At 44.8% G+C, this 15,172-nt stretch overlaps 1 protein-coding gene across 5 annotated transcripts in view; it reads left to right on the plus strand.

Moving 5' to 3' along the window:
- The window catches only part of KPNA5 (karyopherin subunit alpha 5), a 36,485-nt gene extending 28,948 nt beyond the window's left edge, over positions 1–7,537 (plus strand). For all 5 annotated transcript variants that reach the window (XM_053271457.1, XM_053271533.1, XM_053271620.1 and 2 more), the window contains 2 exons: positions 454–632; positions 3,779–7,537. In XM_053271457.1, the coding sequence (XP_053127432.1) occupies positions 454–632; positions 3,779–3,966 (367 nt within the window). In that variant the 3' untranslated portion in view covers positions 3,967–7,537. The remainder of the gene's footprint in view (positions 1–453; positions 633–3,778) is intronic.
- Positions 7,538–15,172: the final 7,635 nt, after the last annotated feature.

The following is a 15,172-nucleotide window of genomic DNA, read 5'->3' on the forward strand; positions in this document are numbered from 1 at the left end:
TGCAGCTGCTCTCCCCCACCTCGGCTTGCTGCAGGAAATGGTGGCAGGCCAAGCAGAACTATTTCCCCCTTGGTTCATGTTTACCACGGTAAAATGCCAGGTAAAAAAACACATGACTACCCTTTTCTGGAGCAGCTAGGAGTGGAGGGCTCCCAGCTCTCCAGGTGACACGAGCCACCTGCGTTACCCTAGGCATCTCGTGTTGCGAGAATACCCTCTATATTTACCATATCATTCGCATGAAACAGATGTATGTATCTAGGTCTTGCTGTTCAGCTTAAATATGGCTTTTTGCTGTGTTATATGTTAATACCTTGGAGACAGAACCATGCCTTCAGTGTAGCTTGTGAAAGCACCTGAACAGAACTTGAGATCAGTCTTCAGACATGGTTATATTAAAATAAATGTACTGCACTGAGTCCCCCACCTTTTTTTTAACCCACTGTACCACAGTTATTTGGTGGCGTTGGGTTGTACCAAGCCTCTCTGTGATCTTCTGACTGTGATGGATTCTAAAATAGTCCAGGTGGCCTTGAATGGACTCGAAAACATTTTACGGCATGGAGAACAAGAATCTAAGCAAAATGGAATTGGCATTAATCCTTATTGTGCCCGTATAGAAGAGGCATATGGTAAGAAATTGTCCTGTTACACTGAATGCAAGTTGTCTATATTAAAAAGCTGCCTGCTTAAAAATTAAGTTACCTCTGTAGTGTTGGAATTCTAGATAAGTCTCTCTTTTTCTATACTAGTAGAACATTCTTTCCCATTTGGGGCCAGAAATAAACTTTAGATCGTGTAAATAAAGACCTGATGTGGTTGCAGTTGAGATAATACAAATAGGCTTTTGCTTGTAGAATTTCTTATAGTTCCTGCACATGTTGGCCAACATCCAGACTAACAAAAGTGGCTTATCAGTCACACAGGAATGTGAGATTCAAGGCAATTCCTCCTTCCTTCTACAGCCCTCTGTGTTTCCTGAAAACATGTTCCCTGAGGGTCAGAACATATTTTTGGGCGATGCAGATGACTGTAGTGGGAAGTGGAGGAATTGCCAAAATTTTTGCACATCTCCTTGCATTACAGAACATCCTTGTTGCATTGGCTTGCCATTCGTCCAGATGTCAGCCATTGACTGGCATCCAGACTTCTGGCACAGTGGCATGCCATCAACACAAGATTCTTTTGGGAACAAAAGGAGAGTGATACTGTTACAAGAGCGCTTGCACGAATGGAACGCCTTCAGTTCACGGAAGGTGCTTCCATCAACAGTACACCAGTGTCAGGATGCCACTCATAGAAGTTTAATGATTGGAAGATGCTAGTGAGTAGTAGAACTGCAGGCAGAACAGAGTTTGCTTCTGAATTTGAAACCATTGCTAGAATTGTGTGCTTTAACTTTCTGAAATCAGTTGATAAACTTGAGGAGCATGATTACAAATTGTAGTACAGTGAGGGAAATAAGTATTTGATCCCCTGCTGATTTTGTCCGTTTGTCCTCTGACACAGAAATGACCAGGCTATAATTGGAATGGTAGGTTTATTGTAGCTGTGAGAGACAGAATAACAACAAACAAACCCTCAAAAGCCCAGTGCCCAAAAGTCAGCGATGGATTTGCATTGTAGTGAGGGAAATAAGTATTCGATCCCTTCACAAAAGATGTCTTAGTACTTGGTGGCAAAACCCTTGTTGGCAATCACAGAGGTCAGACGTTTCTTGTAGTTGGCCACCAGGTTCGCACACAACCCAGGAGGGATGTTGTCCCACTCCTCTTTGCAGATCCTCTCCAAGTCAGAAAGGTTTCGAGGCTGATGTTTGGCAACCCGAACCTTCAGCTCCCTCCACAGATTTTCTATGGGATTAAGGTCTGGAGACTGGCTGGGCCACTCCAGGACCTTCATGTGCTTCTTCTTGAGCCACTCCTTTGTTGCCTTGGCTGTGTGTTTTGGGTCATTGTCATGCTGGAATACCCATCCACGACCCATTCTCAGTGCCCTGGCTGAGGGAAGGAGGTGCTCACCCAAGATCTGACGGTACATGGTCCTGTCCATCGTCCCTTCGATGCGGTGAGGTGTCCTGTCCCCTTAGCAGAAAAACACCCCCAAAGCATAAAGTGTCCACCTCCATGTTTGACGGTGGGGATGGTGTTCTTGGGCTCATAGGCAGCATTCCTCCTCCTCCACACATGGCGAGTTGAGTTGATGCCAAAGAGCTCGATTTTGGTCTCATCTGACCACAACACTTTCACCCAGTTCTCCTCTGGATCATTCAGATGTGCACTGGCAAACTGCAGACGGGCCTGTACATGTGCTGCCTTGAGCAGGGGGACCTTGCGGGCACTGCAAGATTTCAGTCCTTCACGGCGTAGTGTGTTACCAATTGTTTTCTTGGTGACTATGGTTCCAGCTGCCCTGAGATCATTGACAAGTTCCCCCCCCTGTAGTTCTGGGCTGCTTTGTCACCGTTCTCATGATCATTGCAACTCCACGAGGTGAGATCTTGCATGGAGCCCCAGACCGAGGGAGATTGACAGTTATTTTGTGTTTCTTCCATTTGCGAGTTATCGTGCCAACTGTAGTCACCTTCTCACCAAGCTGCTTGGCGATAGTCTTGTAGCCCAGTCCAGCCTTGTGCAGGTCTACAACCTTGTCCCTGACATCCTTCGACAGCTCTTTGGTCTTGGGCATGGTGGTGAGTTTGGAAGCTGAGTGATTGCTTGCTTCTATGGACAGGTGTCTTTTATACAGGTACTGTAACAAGCTGGGATTAGGAGCACTCCCTTACAGAGGGTGTTCCTCATCTCAGCTCGTTACCTGCATATAGTGAAAAGACACCTGGGAGCCTGAAATCTTGCTGGTTGATAGGGGATCGAATACTTATTTCCTTCACTACAATGCAAATCCATCGCTGACTTTTGGGCACTGGGCTTTTGAGGGTTTGTTTGTTGTTATTCTGTCTCTCACATCTACAGTAAACCTACCATTCCAATTATAGCCTGTTCATTTCTGTGTCAGAGGGCAAACGGACAAAATCAGCAGGGGATCAAATACTTATTTCCCTCAGTGTAAGTCTGTGAAGTGAATGCATGGTGTTTTGTTGGGCAGACATAACAATGCAATGAACATGGAGCGATAGAATAGTTTCCTACCTCTGATAATTATTTGTACATTGTCTTTCTGCAGGCAGTTGAAAATAAGTGTCTAAACCTTGTGTTTCCTAGTTCTGTTTAGTAGATGCTTGAGCACCATACTATTTCTGTACGTACACAAAAAATCCCAACTAGTCTTCACTAAAGTAGCACTTCCACTTGTGCAAGGGTGTATGTGAGATTTCTCTCAACTTCCCCCTTTAGTGGCAGGCCTTGAGTCACATCCCATATTATCCCTCGAGGTCGCTTGACTCTTGGGATTGGATTTGGAGGGTACTGCAGGCTGCAGGACAGAGGAGGGGATGAGAGCTCTATTCTGTAAGCAGTGTACCACTTGCAATTTGCTAGATCAGACCCAATATTCTTTCTGCAATCCATAACAAGCATACTCAGACCAGTGCAGCTAAATTCAGTGGTGGTATTTCAGAGCAAATAAACTGTAAATTGAAAGTCAGGGCCTAATAAATACTAGTGACATGTTTAAGAGAGGACATTTTGGGTTTTTTCCTCTGTGTGCCAGTTTTCCATGTATTAAATTAAAGTCAGTTTAATACTGTGTGTTACCATACTGTTTAATCAGTTGAGAAAAATCTTACAACTTAGTTTATGTGTCTTGTCTTTAAATTCAGGACTGGATAAAATTGAAATTCTTCAAAGTCATGAAAACCAAGAGATCTATCAAAAAGCTTTTGATCTTATTGAACATTACTTTGGCGTGGAAGAAGAGGATGCAAATATTGTTCCACAAGTGGATGAAAGTGAGCAGCAATTTCTGTTTCAGCAGCAAGAAGCTCCAATGGAGGGATTTCAGTTATAATTATGAAGGCAAATGCAAAATCTGTAGCTCATCATGGCGACCTCCACCTGCTGGCCGAAGTCAGGAAAGGTGGGAATGTTTCGCTGAAGAGAAATAAAGAAACAGCCCATGCACTTACATGTTTTTTGTCAAATAGAATTTTTTGCTCATTCTTTTTATACGTGTGTGTGTTTCCATTGTCTTATGTCCAGAAACACCAACTAATCACAACTAAAAACATTATAAAGCTTGAATAATGACTTCAGTAAGACATTAGCTACTGATACTTAGTTTTTTCAAGCAGTTGCTAAAAATGCATAATTATGCATAAACAGCTGTTGATATTTTGCGTTTTGGCTGTAGGGTTCATGCACCCAATCTACACTAAATCTACCTCTCTATACTGGAGCAAAATAATGCTTCATAACTAAAGTGTGACATATATATGAGCTCCTAGTGAAAGCTAAATTTAGAATGTGAAAATTATTTATTTAAATAGTAAAAATATAGTTTTATGCGTGATAACTTTGCGATAAACTGGTGAAATATATTTATATTTAAAAGCATAATAGTGAGGCAGACTGCTGATTACATGACAAAACATTGAAATATAGCAAAAATTGGTTTTCTGCTGTGAAAAAAGACAGTAGCTAGTTTCAATTTGTAACTTGTATAGGCCGTGCTGCCTAGCTATGTAATAAAAGCTCCCTTTTCCTCCTTTTGTTCTACAATGATATTGCAAATAGGGTTGCCAGCTTTTCAACTGACTGCTTTAGCTGTGCCTTCTAACAGCATGTACTGACACATGTATCTCCATGATGTGAAAAACTGCACCTACTGATTTCTGTCTATCAAGCTGCTGTTAAAGGCACAAGAGCAGGTTAGGTTGTATTTTTCCTCGTTAGTTGGCAAGCCTAATTACAAATTAATTTTATTCCTTTGTGCTCATATTTGCTTTGTAATGCAATCTGGCTTCGTATGAGGATGAGAGAGAGTTTCTATAGCTGCACAGTATTACTATGATAGTAAGGATTGTGAATAGACATCTCCATGTGTAACACAAATGCTACCAAAGCGTGCGAAACTCTGCAATATTTCCTTTTATTGAAACACTGATAACATGCTTTATTTAAACACAGTGTATTGCATTTTGACCAAATATACGAATACATCACACTTGATTGGGAGTGGGGGGTGGGGGGCAATTTTTAAAAAAAATTATTTCCTGTTACAACTTTGCAGTAGTGCTGCATTAGAAGAAATCCTTTCCAGTCATTGTCCAGTTTTATTAGGCAATTTATAAATCAAATAAATAATTTGAAAAAGAAAGCTTGTTTTTGCTGTAAATATTATAGTAGGCACTTGAGTACACAAATATTTCTGGCAATGTATACAACATATTTAAATTATATAATGCCAAGCAATCAAAAACAACCCTAAGATGAGACTTTGAAGCCATTTTGTTGCAGGGTTTGAATCTATGTGGATAGGTTTTTTTTTTTGGTAGCACAATTAAATATTCTGATGAATTTTGCCGACCAGAAATCTTTTCACCTGTGTGGTTTTTTTAAAAAAAGGTTGTGTATAATCATTGCAATTGATTGCCTTTTTCGTAGTATTGTATAACTAAAAAATAATGCTGCACTCCAAAATATTTTAAGAGGGTTATTTATATGATCTACAAACAAACTGAACTTTTAAAATTTGAATATTGGTCTTTGTCGCATGTTCCAGTCCTGTGAGGGTGATCTATGCAAGGGCTTGCCTCAGAAGAGCTGCAAGAGGTTGTTGCGTGGAGGAAAAAAAACACAGCTGGCAATCTGCTTGTGCACTCTGCATGGATCTTGGGAGGTAGGGTGGTACATTGGTGCCCCTTGTTTGGCCAGTATTAGATCAGTGTGTTGGTATTGTAAGGGGCCTCTTACAATACCAATTGGCAATAATCCAGTGTAGGATTGAGGAAATGAACTCTCAGATGGCGTCAAGTATTGCTTGCTTCAGCCCCACTTGAGTGCTCATTCTTGGAGGCTTCTGTAGCTTCAGTTGTGAGAACTAGAAGTGCAGTGACAGATATTTAGCTTTCTGCTGCATGCATGGTTTTCTGAATTGCGGCCATTGTCTTCTCAAAGGCATTGTAACAGCAATATATACTTCTGAAGATGTATGGAGTTTGTTTGCCATTGAAGAAGTTAACATTAATAGTGAGCTGTGGGTAAATAGTGAGGTATGTGGCAGGGAAAATGCAGCCTCACTCAAATATTCTGCTGGAAATCAAGTTCCTTAGGAGTGTCCTTGTAGAAGGGCAGTTATGGTACTCTGAATTCTGTAGTTTTGAATAGTTAACAGTGTTCGAGTGAACTTGTCCCTTAATTATAGTTTTAAATTTTGGTGTCTACAGGGTATTCCATTGTTTAGAACAATCTTGCATTGTATTACAAACATTACCAGTTGTGCCTGCTCTTAATTTGAGAATCCAATAGATGCTATCATCAAAACACTTTCATCTGAGCCAAATACAAGACTCTCCAAATCGCAGAAATAAAATGAGCAGAGGAAAAGGATGCATTTCATTGTTTTAGAAAGGATCTCCATCAAGCGTATATCATGAATATGATTACTTTCAGAGTGCTCAACATATTTGGTGAGAATGTTATGTTGGTATGGTTAATTTTGAGTTTAAATGTATCAGTATTTGGTTGACTCTCAAATTCTCTGCTTATGTATGCTTACAGAGAGAAGGAAGGGTTGCAGGTGTAACCTGTTAGCAGAACCGGGCATGAACCTGCAATCTGTGCAATGCTCTTGAACAAAATAACAAAACTGTAAAAATTTGAAAAATTCTGTATTTTAAAATGAAACAACTTCAGTGTTTTTCTAGTACAGGCTGAATGACATTTTCACATAACTGCCTAAATTTCACTTAAGATTATTTAATCTATGCAACCATGCCAAGTATGTTCTGCAGTATTTTTCAGATACAAAACCGTATCTAGTTTTCAGTTGTTGTTGTTATCCCTGAACTTTTATTACTGAGGATTTTTCATTTACTTACATTTAAAGTTCTGCCTTCTTAAATGGCTTCAAAAAATAATAAGCTTTCATTTAAGCAGGTTTACATCTAGGAAATGTTGATAATGTGAGGCTCCTGATCATGTACAGAGTGAGATCTCCAAGCTTGGAGATTCAAACACCAACAAGGGGACTCTTGGGAGCCAACAGAAAAGCTCTGCTAGTAACAGAAACAATTGTTAGATGTATTAGTGTCTTAAAGAGTTGTCATTTCTCTTATGCATCTTGGCTGGATTTATTTGCTTTAGCGTTATGATTTATCTTTGGGGCATATTTGAAATTCCTTGTAAACTCATTGGGTGGGGGGGAGATGTGAAATTACTTCAAAGATTGAGATCTCATAAGAATTGTTCTTAGACTTGTTCTTGACACTGTATTTTCAGATGGTCCTCTGTAATTTGATATTTCATCTTTAAACACAGCTGGAGGCTCTAACTGAACAAACCTACAAGTATGAACAGTATGCAATATTATAGAATGTTACTCTCAAATACAAAACCAATAAAGGTATTTTACAAAGACATATCATGTGTCTTCTGAATTCAGTGCTAGCTAACACTTTCTAACAAAGTCAGTAGTATTTGAGGCTAGAAAGTTGTGTAAATCTAGTTTCTGCTGTTGGGAATTGCTAGTGGAAACACAGCTCAGAACAATGCATGTTTATTCAAAGACTAGCCCAACTATGTTCATTGGGGTCTTAGTCAGTGTTCCCTCAAACAAGGATTCCCAGATGTTGTTGACTACAACTTCCAGAATCCCCAAGCAAAAGCCATTGCAGCTGGGGATTCTGGGAGTTGTAGTCAACAGCATCTGGGAATCCCTGTTAGAGGGAACACTGGTCTTAGTTACAGTAAATGTGTTGTTACAGCTTTAATCTACTCCTTCATTTTGAACATTTATCTCAAGGTTGGTGGCTGTTGTGCCAAAACTGACCTTGTCAGTACAGTGGCATCCTGTGAAAAATTGTTTTTGGCAGGGCAGCTTTATCTAGATACATAAATGCCTAAGGATGTGTGTGGCACATCTTGCAAGAGTTCTGACAACACTCGGCAAGAGAGAAGGCACAGAGGAGGGCTGAGCGGCAAATGGGCAGCTGCTGCCAAGGAGAAGCAGGAGACAGGTGGCGGAGGAGGGAGGGGCTGAAGAAAGCAGAGACATTGAGCAGTGGCCTAGGTTGGCTCCAACCGCCAGCCTCCATCACCCCCCTAAGACTCCTCGTGAGGAGGATGGCTGAGCTGGGGTGGGAGAGCAGACTGAGGCCCATCTGCAGGGCAGGCAGGAAGCCCCAGCTCAGCCTTCCTCCTCACGAGGAGACTCAGTGGGGCATCAGAGGCTGGCAGTTGGAGCTGAGTCAGTGAAGGGGAAAGGGGTGGCTGAGAGTGGGTGGCTGACACTGAGCAATAAAGCAGGAGCTGTGGCAGGGGGCAAGGAGAGCAATAAAGTCCTAGCAGGATAAGCTAGTCTTTTGAAAACCTGTTTTCCTCCAAATTAAAATAAGTTATACTAGATGGTCCAGCACAGAGCATCTGCGTGCTAGTTCTCCCTGTCTCCCCGTCCGCCACAATCCGGCTCCTTGCACTGCCTTTCCCCCTCCCCAGCTGCCATCCGGGATGACAATGGAGGCAGCAAAACCTCCTTTCTGCCCCCACCACTGGCTAATTTGGACTTCTCCCTCCTTAAACTGCCCCATGGCGGCAGAGATGATAGGCAACAATGGGGTGCTTGCAGCAAAAGCTCCTTCCATGGACCTCCCTGCCATCCAAATGACAGGTCAGGTTGTTTAAGGCCCATTTTGGGGCTCTCTTCCAGAATGCGAGCCCACGGAAGGAGCTTTCGCAGCCCCCTTTGCTGCCAGCACCATGCCCTGTCATCACCATCTCTGCTGCCATTCTCACCTTGGATGTTGGTCGTATGTAAAAGCCCTGCTCCCGCATTTTCATTGGTCGTGGCTGCAGCAGGGGTGGGGCTTGCCACATACAACCTTAGTGTATTAGATATATAGATGTGGATTTAAAACAACAACTAGAAGTGCCATTGCAATGTATCAGAGCCCATCTAGTTCAGTACATATAGAAAAAAATGTTATACTTGGATTTGTCTATTCACAACTGAGAAACAAAGAGGTCATTCACACAATCAAAAAACTGTGTTCTACCCAGGTTTGGGAGTTGGGTATGCTCCCAATTTTTGGTTGTGCTGTGTTGTGAGCAAGGTAAAAGGATAACCTGGGTAGAAGTGGTTTGTGTGGAAGCAAGGTAGGAGAAAAACCTGGGTAGGTTTTCCTCCTACCTGGCCTCCATACAATTACTTATACCCAGGTTTTCCTCCTCCCTTGCTTCCACACAACCAAAAATTAGGAGCACACCCAGCTCATAAACCCAGGTAGAACACAGTTTTTGGTTGTGTGAATGACTTCATTGTCTTCCAATTACTGGAAAAGACTGGTAGCATTCAGTTAACCAGGATGTTACATGTAATATAAAAGGAGGATTCTGTAAACAAGAACTAGTTGGTGCTAAAAAGGTAAGTCAATTTGAAAAGAAATGTTAATCAGGAATTCTTAACAAAACTGTGTATGTAATAGTTAGTTGCTCCCCACCGCCTTCGATGTGTTAGCAGCTATATCGGGCGAATGGGGAGCAGAGTTGCGGGACCAGCATGAGAGACGGGCATGCGCACTGCCATTTTTCGTCCCCTGGCATGTGACACCGGTGGACCAATCATGAGCAAGGAGCAGCTGCATAAACAGCTGGCTCTGTTGCTCTATCATTTCAATTGCTCTGCAGACAACTCGCCCTTGGACTCAGTGAGGGATATTCCAGTTGCCATTGGGGCCAAGTAGCAATTTGTGGGGGTCTCAGCTGATTGGCTGAGAAAAAGTTGAGGCCTTTTTTCCTCCTACTTCTCACTGGTTTCGTTGAGGTAGTCACTGGTGTTATTTGGTCACTTTGCCAGGTGAGTGTGGGTTGGGGTAGGTCAATTTGTATTGGTGTTGGGCTGGAGGGCCGTTATGATGAGTGGGAATACGGAGGAAGGCTTGGTGATCTTGCGACTCGGGATAGATCCACTCCCACTCGGATGCATAGCAGCAAACGCTACTCAGTGCCTCATGACCTGTGTTGAGGTGAGCTAGCATGCATCCCCTTGGGGGCACCCTCATGGTTGAGAAGAGGTTCGGACTGGGTACCAAGCTGAATCAAAGCCCAGTCCTTTACCCTCCTGTGGACATACTTCCTATGAGATTGACCCAAATAGGAGATACCTGCACTTTAGTCAGATTCCTCATTGCAGGTTTTTGTAATTGTTCAATAAAGTGACCCTAGTTTTTTCCAACTACATATGTTCTGTCATTATTTGAGCCTGGGTTTTCAGTTAACAGGATTCTTAACCAAAACTGTGTATAGCAGTTATTTTTCAATAGCATAATAAGCTGCTGGTCTATATGCACTGCAAGACATGTTCATATACAGCCTTACAGCTCTTGCCTTCAGATTTTCAAACTTGTTCATTATAGCATTCAAGAGCTTGGGTTTGGAGACATCAACCGAACCCATTTGAAAAAGCTTGTGTTCTTTATGAGGACAGTGCTTCTTCGTGAGCTTCTTTATGAGGACAGAGCTGGCTGAAATGTTTGTTTATTATTTATTTAACACACTTCTGTACTGCCCAAAACTCACATCTCTGGGCAGTTTACAACAAACAAAAAGCTAAAACAGCTTAAATAACAACAATAAAACTTAAAACAGTAGTTAAAACAAAATCAACAACATAGTAAAAGTTAAAACATTACAACAATTTAAACTTTTAAAACAAAAATTTAAAACAATGCTAAATCTGTTAAAACAATATTTAATTAAAAGCCTGGGCGAATAGGTACATCTTTAAAGACTTTTTAAAAGTTGTCAGAGATGGGGAGGCTCTTATTTCAGCAGGGAGCACGTTCCAAAGCTCTGGGGCAGCAGCGGAGAAGGTCCGTCCCCAAGTAGCCACCAAACGAGCTTGTGGCAACTGCAGACGGACCTCACCTGATGATCTCAATGGGCGGTGGGGTTCATAACAAAGAAGACGTTCTCTTAAATACCCAGGGCCTAAGCCATTTAGGGCTTTATAGGTTATAAACAGCACCTCGTATTTTGCCCAGAAACTTATTGGCAGCCAGTGTAGATCTTTCAATACAGGAGTAATATGGGCTTTCCAAGATGACCCAGAGACCAACCTGGCTGCCGCATTCTGAACCAGTTTCAAGACTACACACAAGGGCAGCCTCACATAGAGCGCATTGCAGTAATCCAGTCTGGAGGTTACCAGCATATGTACCAATGTTATGAGGTCGTTTATCTCAAGAAATGGACACAGCAGGCGTATCAGCCGAAGCTGATAGAAGGCACTTCTGGCCACTGCCTCAACCTGGGAGACCAGGGAGTAGGGGTGAGTCCGAACCGGTCCGGCGGCCATTCTAAAGAATGGCTGAACTGCCGGACCGGTTCGGCCCTTGCTGGTTCGGGTCCGGGTGGGGGGCATTGCTTTAAGGGCGGGAGGGCTTGCTTACCCCTCCCGCCTCTTTGCTCCCTCCAGCGCCCATATTTAACAGACTAACGGGGCGCTGGAAACCAGCCGCCCCCCCTGCCACAAGCAGATTTATCCCCAAAACTACCAATACCCCTGCCGCCGCCGTTGCCCGCCAGCCCTCCCTCCCTCCCACCCAGCTGCCCGCCCGCCCGCCCGCCCGAGTCCTCACCCGATGCTTTAGTAAAAAACGAGAGGAGCTACTGGACAGAGCTCCTCTTGCTAGGAAGGCCTGCTGCATACTGAAGGCGCTTTGTGCGCGCGCCGCAAAGGATGCCAATTGCCGGAGGCCCGGTCTACCCGCCGGGAAAAGGCCGGGTAGACCGGGCCTCCGATCGCCGGAGGCCCGGTCTACCCGGCCCGGCAGGTAGACTGGGCCTCCGGCGATCGGAGGCCCGGTCTACCCGGCCTTTTCCCGGCGGGTAGACCGGGCCTCCGGCGATCGGCGTCCTTTGCGGCGCACGCACAAAGCGCCTTCAGTATGCAGCAGGCCTTCCTAGCGAGAGGAGCTCTGTCCGGTAGCTCCTCTCATTTTTTACTAAAACATCGGGTGAGGACTCGGGCGGGCGGGCAGCTGGGAGGGAGGGAGGGCTGGCGGGCGACGGCGGTGGCAGGCGTATTGATAGTTTTGGGGGTAAATCTGCTCGCGGCGGCGGGGGCGGGGCGGCTGGTTTCCAGCGCCCCGTTAGTCTGTTAAATACAGGCGCTGGAGGGGCAAAGAGGCGGGAGGGGTAAGCAAGCCCTCCCCGCCCTTAAAGAAAGGCCCCCCTTTGGTGCCGGTCTGGACTGCTCCGGACCATTCACATCCCTACCAGGGAGAGGCTCGGATCCAGAAGCACCCACAGACTGTGTACTTGTTCCTTCTGGGAACCGGCAGATAAATCTCATCTCCCAAGTTTTGACCCCACACAATGAGTACCTCCGTCTTATCTGGATTCAGTCTCAGTTTGTTATCCCTCATACAGCCCATTATCTCCTCCAGACAGGCATTTAGGGAGGTTATGCCCCATCCCGATGATGTTGACATGGAGAAGTAGATTTGGGTGCCATCAGCATACTGATAGCACCCGGCACCACATCTGATGATCTCTCCCAGAGGTTTCATTCTAGATGTTAAACAACATCAGAGACAATAGGGAGCCCTGAGGGACACCATACAAAAGTTCTGATTTTGAAAAAAAGCAGTCTCCAAGGGACACCATCTGGAACCTGTCCGAGAGGTAGGAGCGGAACCACCGCAAAGCAGTGAGTCCCACTCCCAACCCCCTCAGATGCTCCAGAAGGATACTATGGTAAAAGGACCAACAGAGTCACACTTCCTCTGTCAATTCCCAATTGGAGATCATCCATCAGGCCAACGAAGGCAGTCTCCACCCCATAGCCCGCCCAAAAGCCAGTTTGAAATGGGTCTAGATAATCAGTTTCCTCCAAGACTGTCTGGAGCTGGGCAGCCACCAGAGGCGTAACTAGGGAAAAAGGTGCCCGGGGCAAGCACTGAAAGGGCATCGACAGGATCACCGGCACAGCCAACACTAAATCCCTCCAAGGCTTCTTGAAATCCTATTGGATCCAATAACCTTCTCAGGCGGACCATCCTAATAACTCCCTCACCCCTGAGAAGGTGAGAAGTGACTGTAAGTCCAACCCTAACCAGATGGTGGTCCGTCCATGACAATGGAGATATCACAGAAGTCCCCACCCACAGAACACCACCGTGATCAGAGTGAAAAACCAAATCAAGCATGTGACCTGCAATGTGCATCAGTCCCAAGACTGCTTGGAATAGGCCCATGGTCGTCATGGCTGCTATGAACTCCTGAACTGCCCTGAACAATTTGGTCCTGAAATGAACATTGAAGTCCCCCAGCACCACAAGCCCAGGGGACTCCAACACCAAGCCCAAGACCAAGTCCGTCAGCTCAGTTAGGGACTCTATTGAGCAATGGGGTGATTGGTACACCAACAGAAGTCCCAGTCTATCCCTGGTGTTGTGCTTACATTTAAAAGGGGCATCCGCAATTCCATTCACATGACTGTCCAATAGTGCTATCCGTAATGGGTTCCATCAGACCCACGAAGCAAAGATATTTTAGGAAGATAGCCTTCTAAGCTATTTTACATTCATTTTGATCAAAGATGCAATCATTTGCAAATTGACCTGTGATTCGGTTCAGTTGAGGTCAGTGGATCTTACCTGCACCATCTGGGGTAATTTGCAAACCTCCATATGTTGTCAGAACTGAGATATTGTTGCACCAAACTGCACTAAAAGAATAATTCAATTGGCAACAGCATAATCTCATTTAGTACTTGCACAAATCATCAGTTGGAAATGACCATAGAGGTTGTTCTCACAAGCAGCCAAGCCCAGGCTTCGGCAGCCAAGCCTGGGCGCATTGTCGGGCTCCGCATGGATCTTGTCAGTGCTGCGGCGTCAAACCCAGTGCCGAAGCCCGGCTCATAGCCAAGGTTAAGACCAGGCTCCTGGGATCTTGCAGCTCGTGCTGACACAGAGACGGGTGCCTAGAGCACCCATCCCCTGAGGGAATCTCCCAGTACACTGTGCTCAGCACCCAGTGCACTGTGGGATGCTTGGAGGCTGGGATAACAAGTCCCAGCCTCAGAAAGATCCCGCCCCGCACTCCGCACTACACATAGTACAGGCAGGATCATGTGGGAGTGTGCTCCACACTCCCACCAAGCACAGGTCGATCGTCTGGTGGGGAGGCAAGGTTTGCAAAGCCTTCCCTCTGCCCACCTGCCGAGTAGGTCATGTGAATGGCCCCACAGTCTGCAATTGGGTCTTAGTATCCGGCATTACAACAAGTTCAGCGTAGAATGAATGGAACCTACTTTCTGCTCCTTTCAAATCTGAAGTCACATTAAAGGTTTAGAATAAATCTGTCCCCAAAGGGCTCACAATCTAAAAATAAATATAAGATAGACACCAGCAACTGTCACTGGAGGTACTGTGCTGGAGGTGGAAGGGCCAGTTACTCTCCCCCACTCAATAAAGAGAATCGCCACGTTAAAAGGTGCCTCTTTGCCAAGTTAGCAGGGGGTTTGTTTGGGCTTGTGTTGTTTGTCAACTTTTTCTCTCTCAATACATTTTTATAGGGGATGTGCTTATAATGTTTATGACTGCTGTCTGTTTTCAAGACGCGGCATTGAAAAGATCCCCATCAGGATACTCTAGGACCCTATCTTAAGTCTTGTGATTTGGTTTGTAATCAGACTGTTAGCACATGCATTTTAAAGGGGTATTGCTGCTTTTTAGCCAGCATGGTGTCGTGGTTAGAGTGCTGGACTAGGACCGGGGAGACCTGAGTTCAAATCCCCATTCAGCCATGAACCTAGCTGGGTGACTCTGGGCCAGTCACTTCTCTCTCAGCCTAACCTACTTCACAGGGTTGTTGTGAAAGAGAAACTCAAGTATGTAGTACACCACTCTGGGCTCCTTGGAGGAAGAGCGGGATATAAATGTAATAATAATAATAATTTTACTTTGGCTGCCACCTTGAACTAAATTGACAGATAGAGGATGGGGGAACCATCATCAGCATATCCCGGCACCCCATGCCATGTTCTGTGA

Source organism: Hemicordylus capensis, chromosome 1 (assembly GCF_027244095.1).
Source record: "Hemicordylus capensis ecotype Gifberg chromosome 1, rHemCap1.1.pri, whole genome shotgun sequence".
NCBI lineage: Eukaryota > Metazoa > Chordata > Lepidosauria > Squamata > Cordylidae > Hemicordylus > Hemicordylus capensis.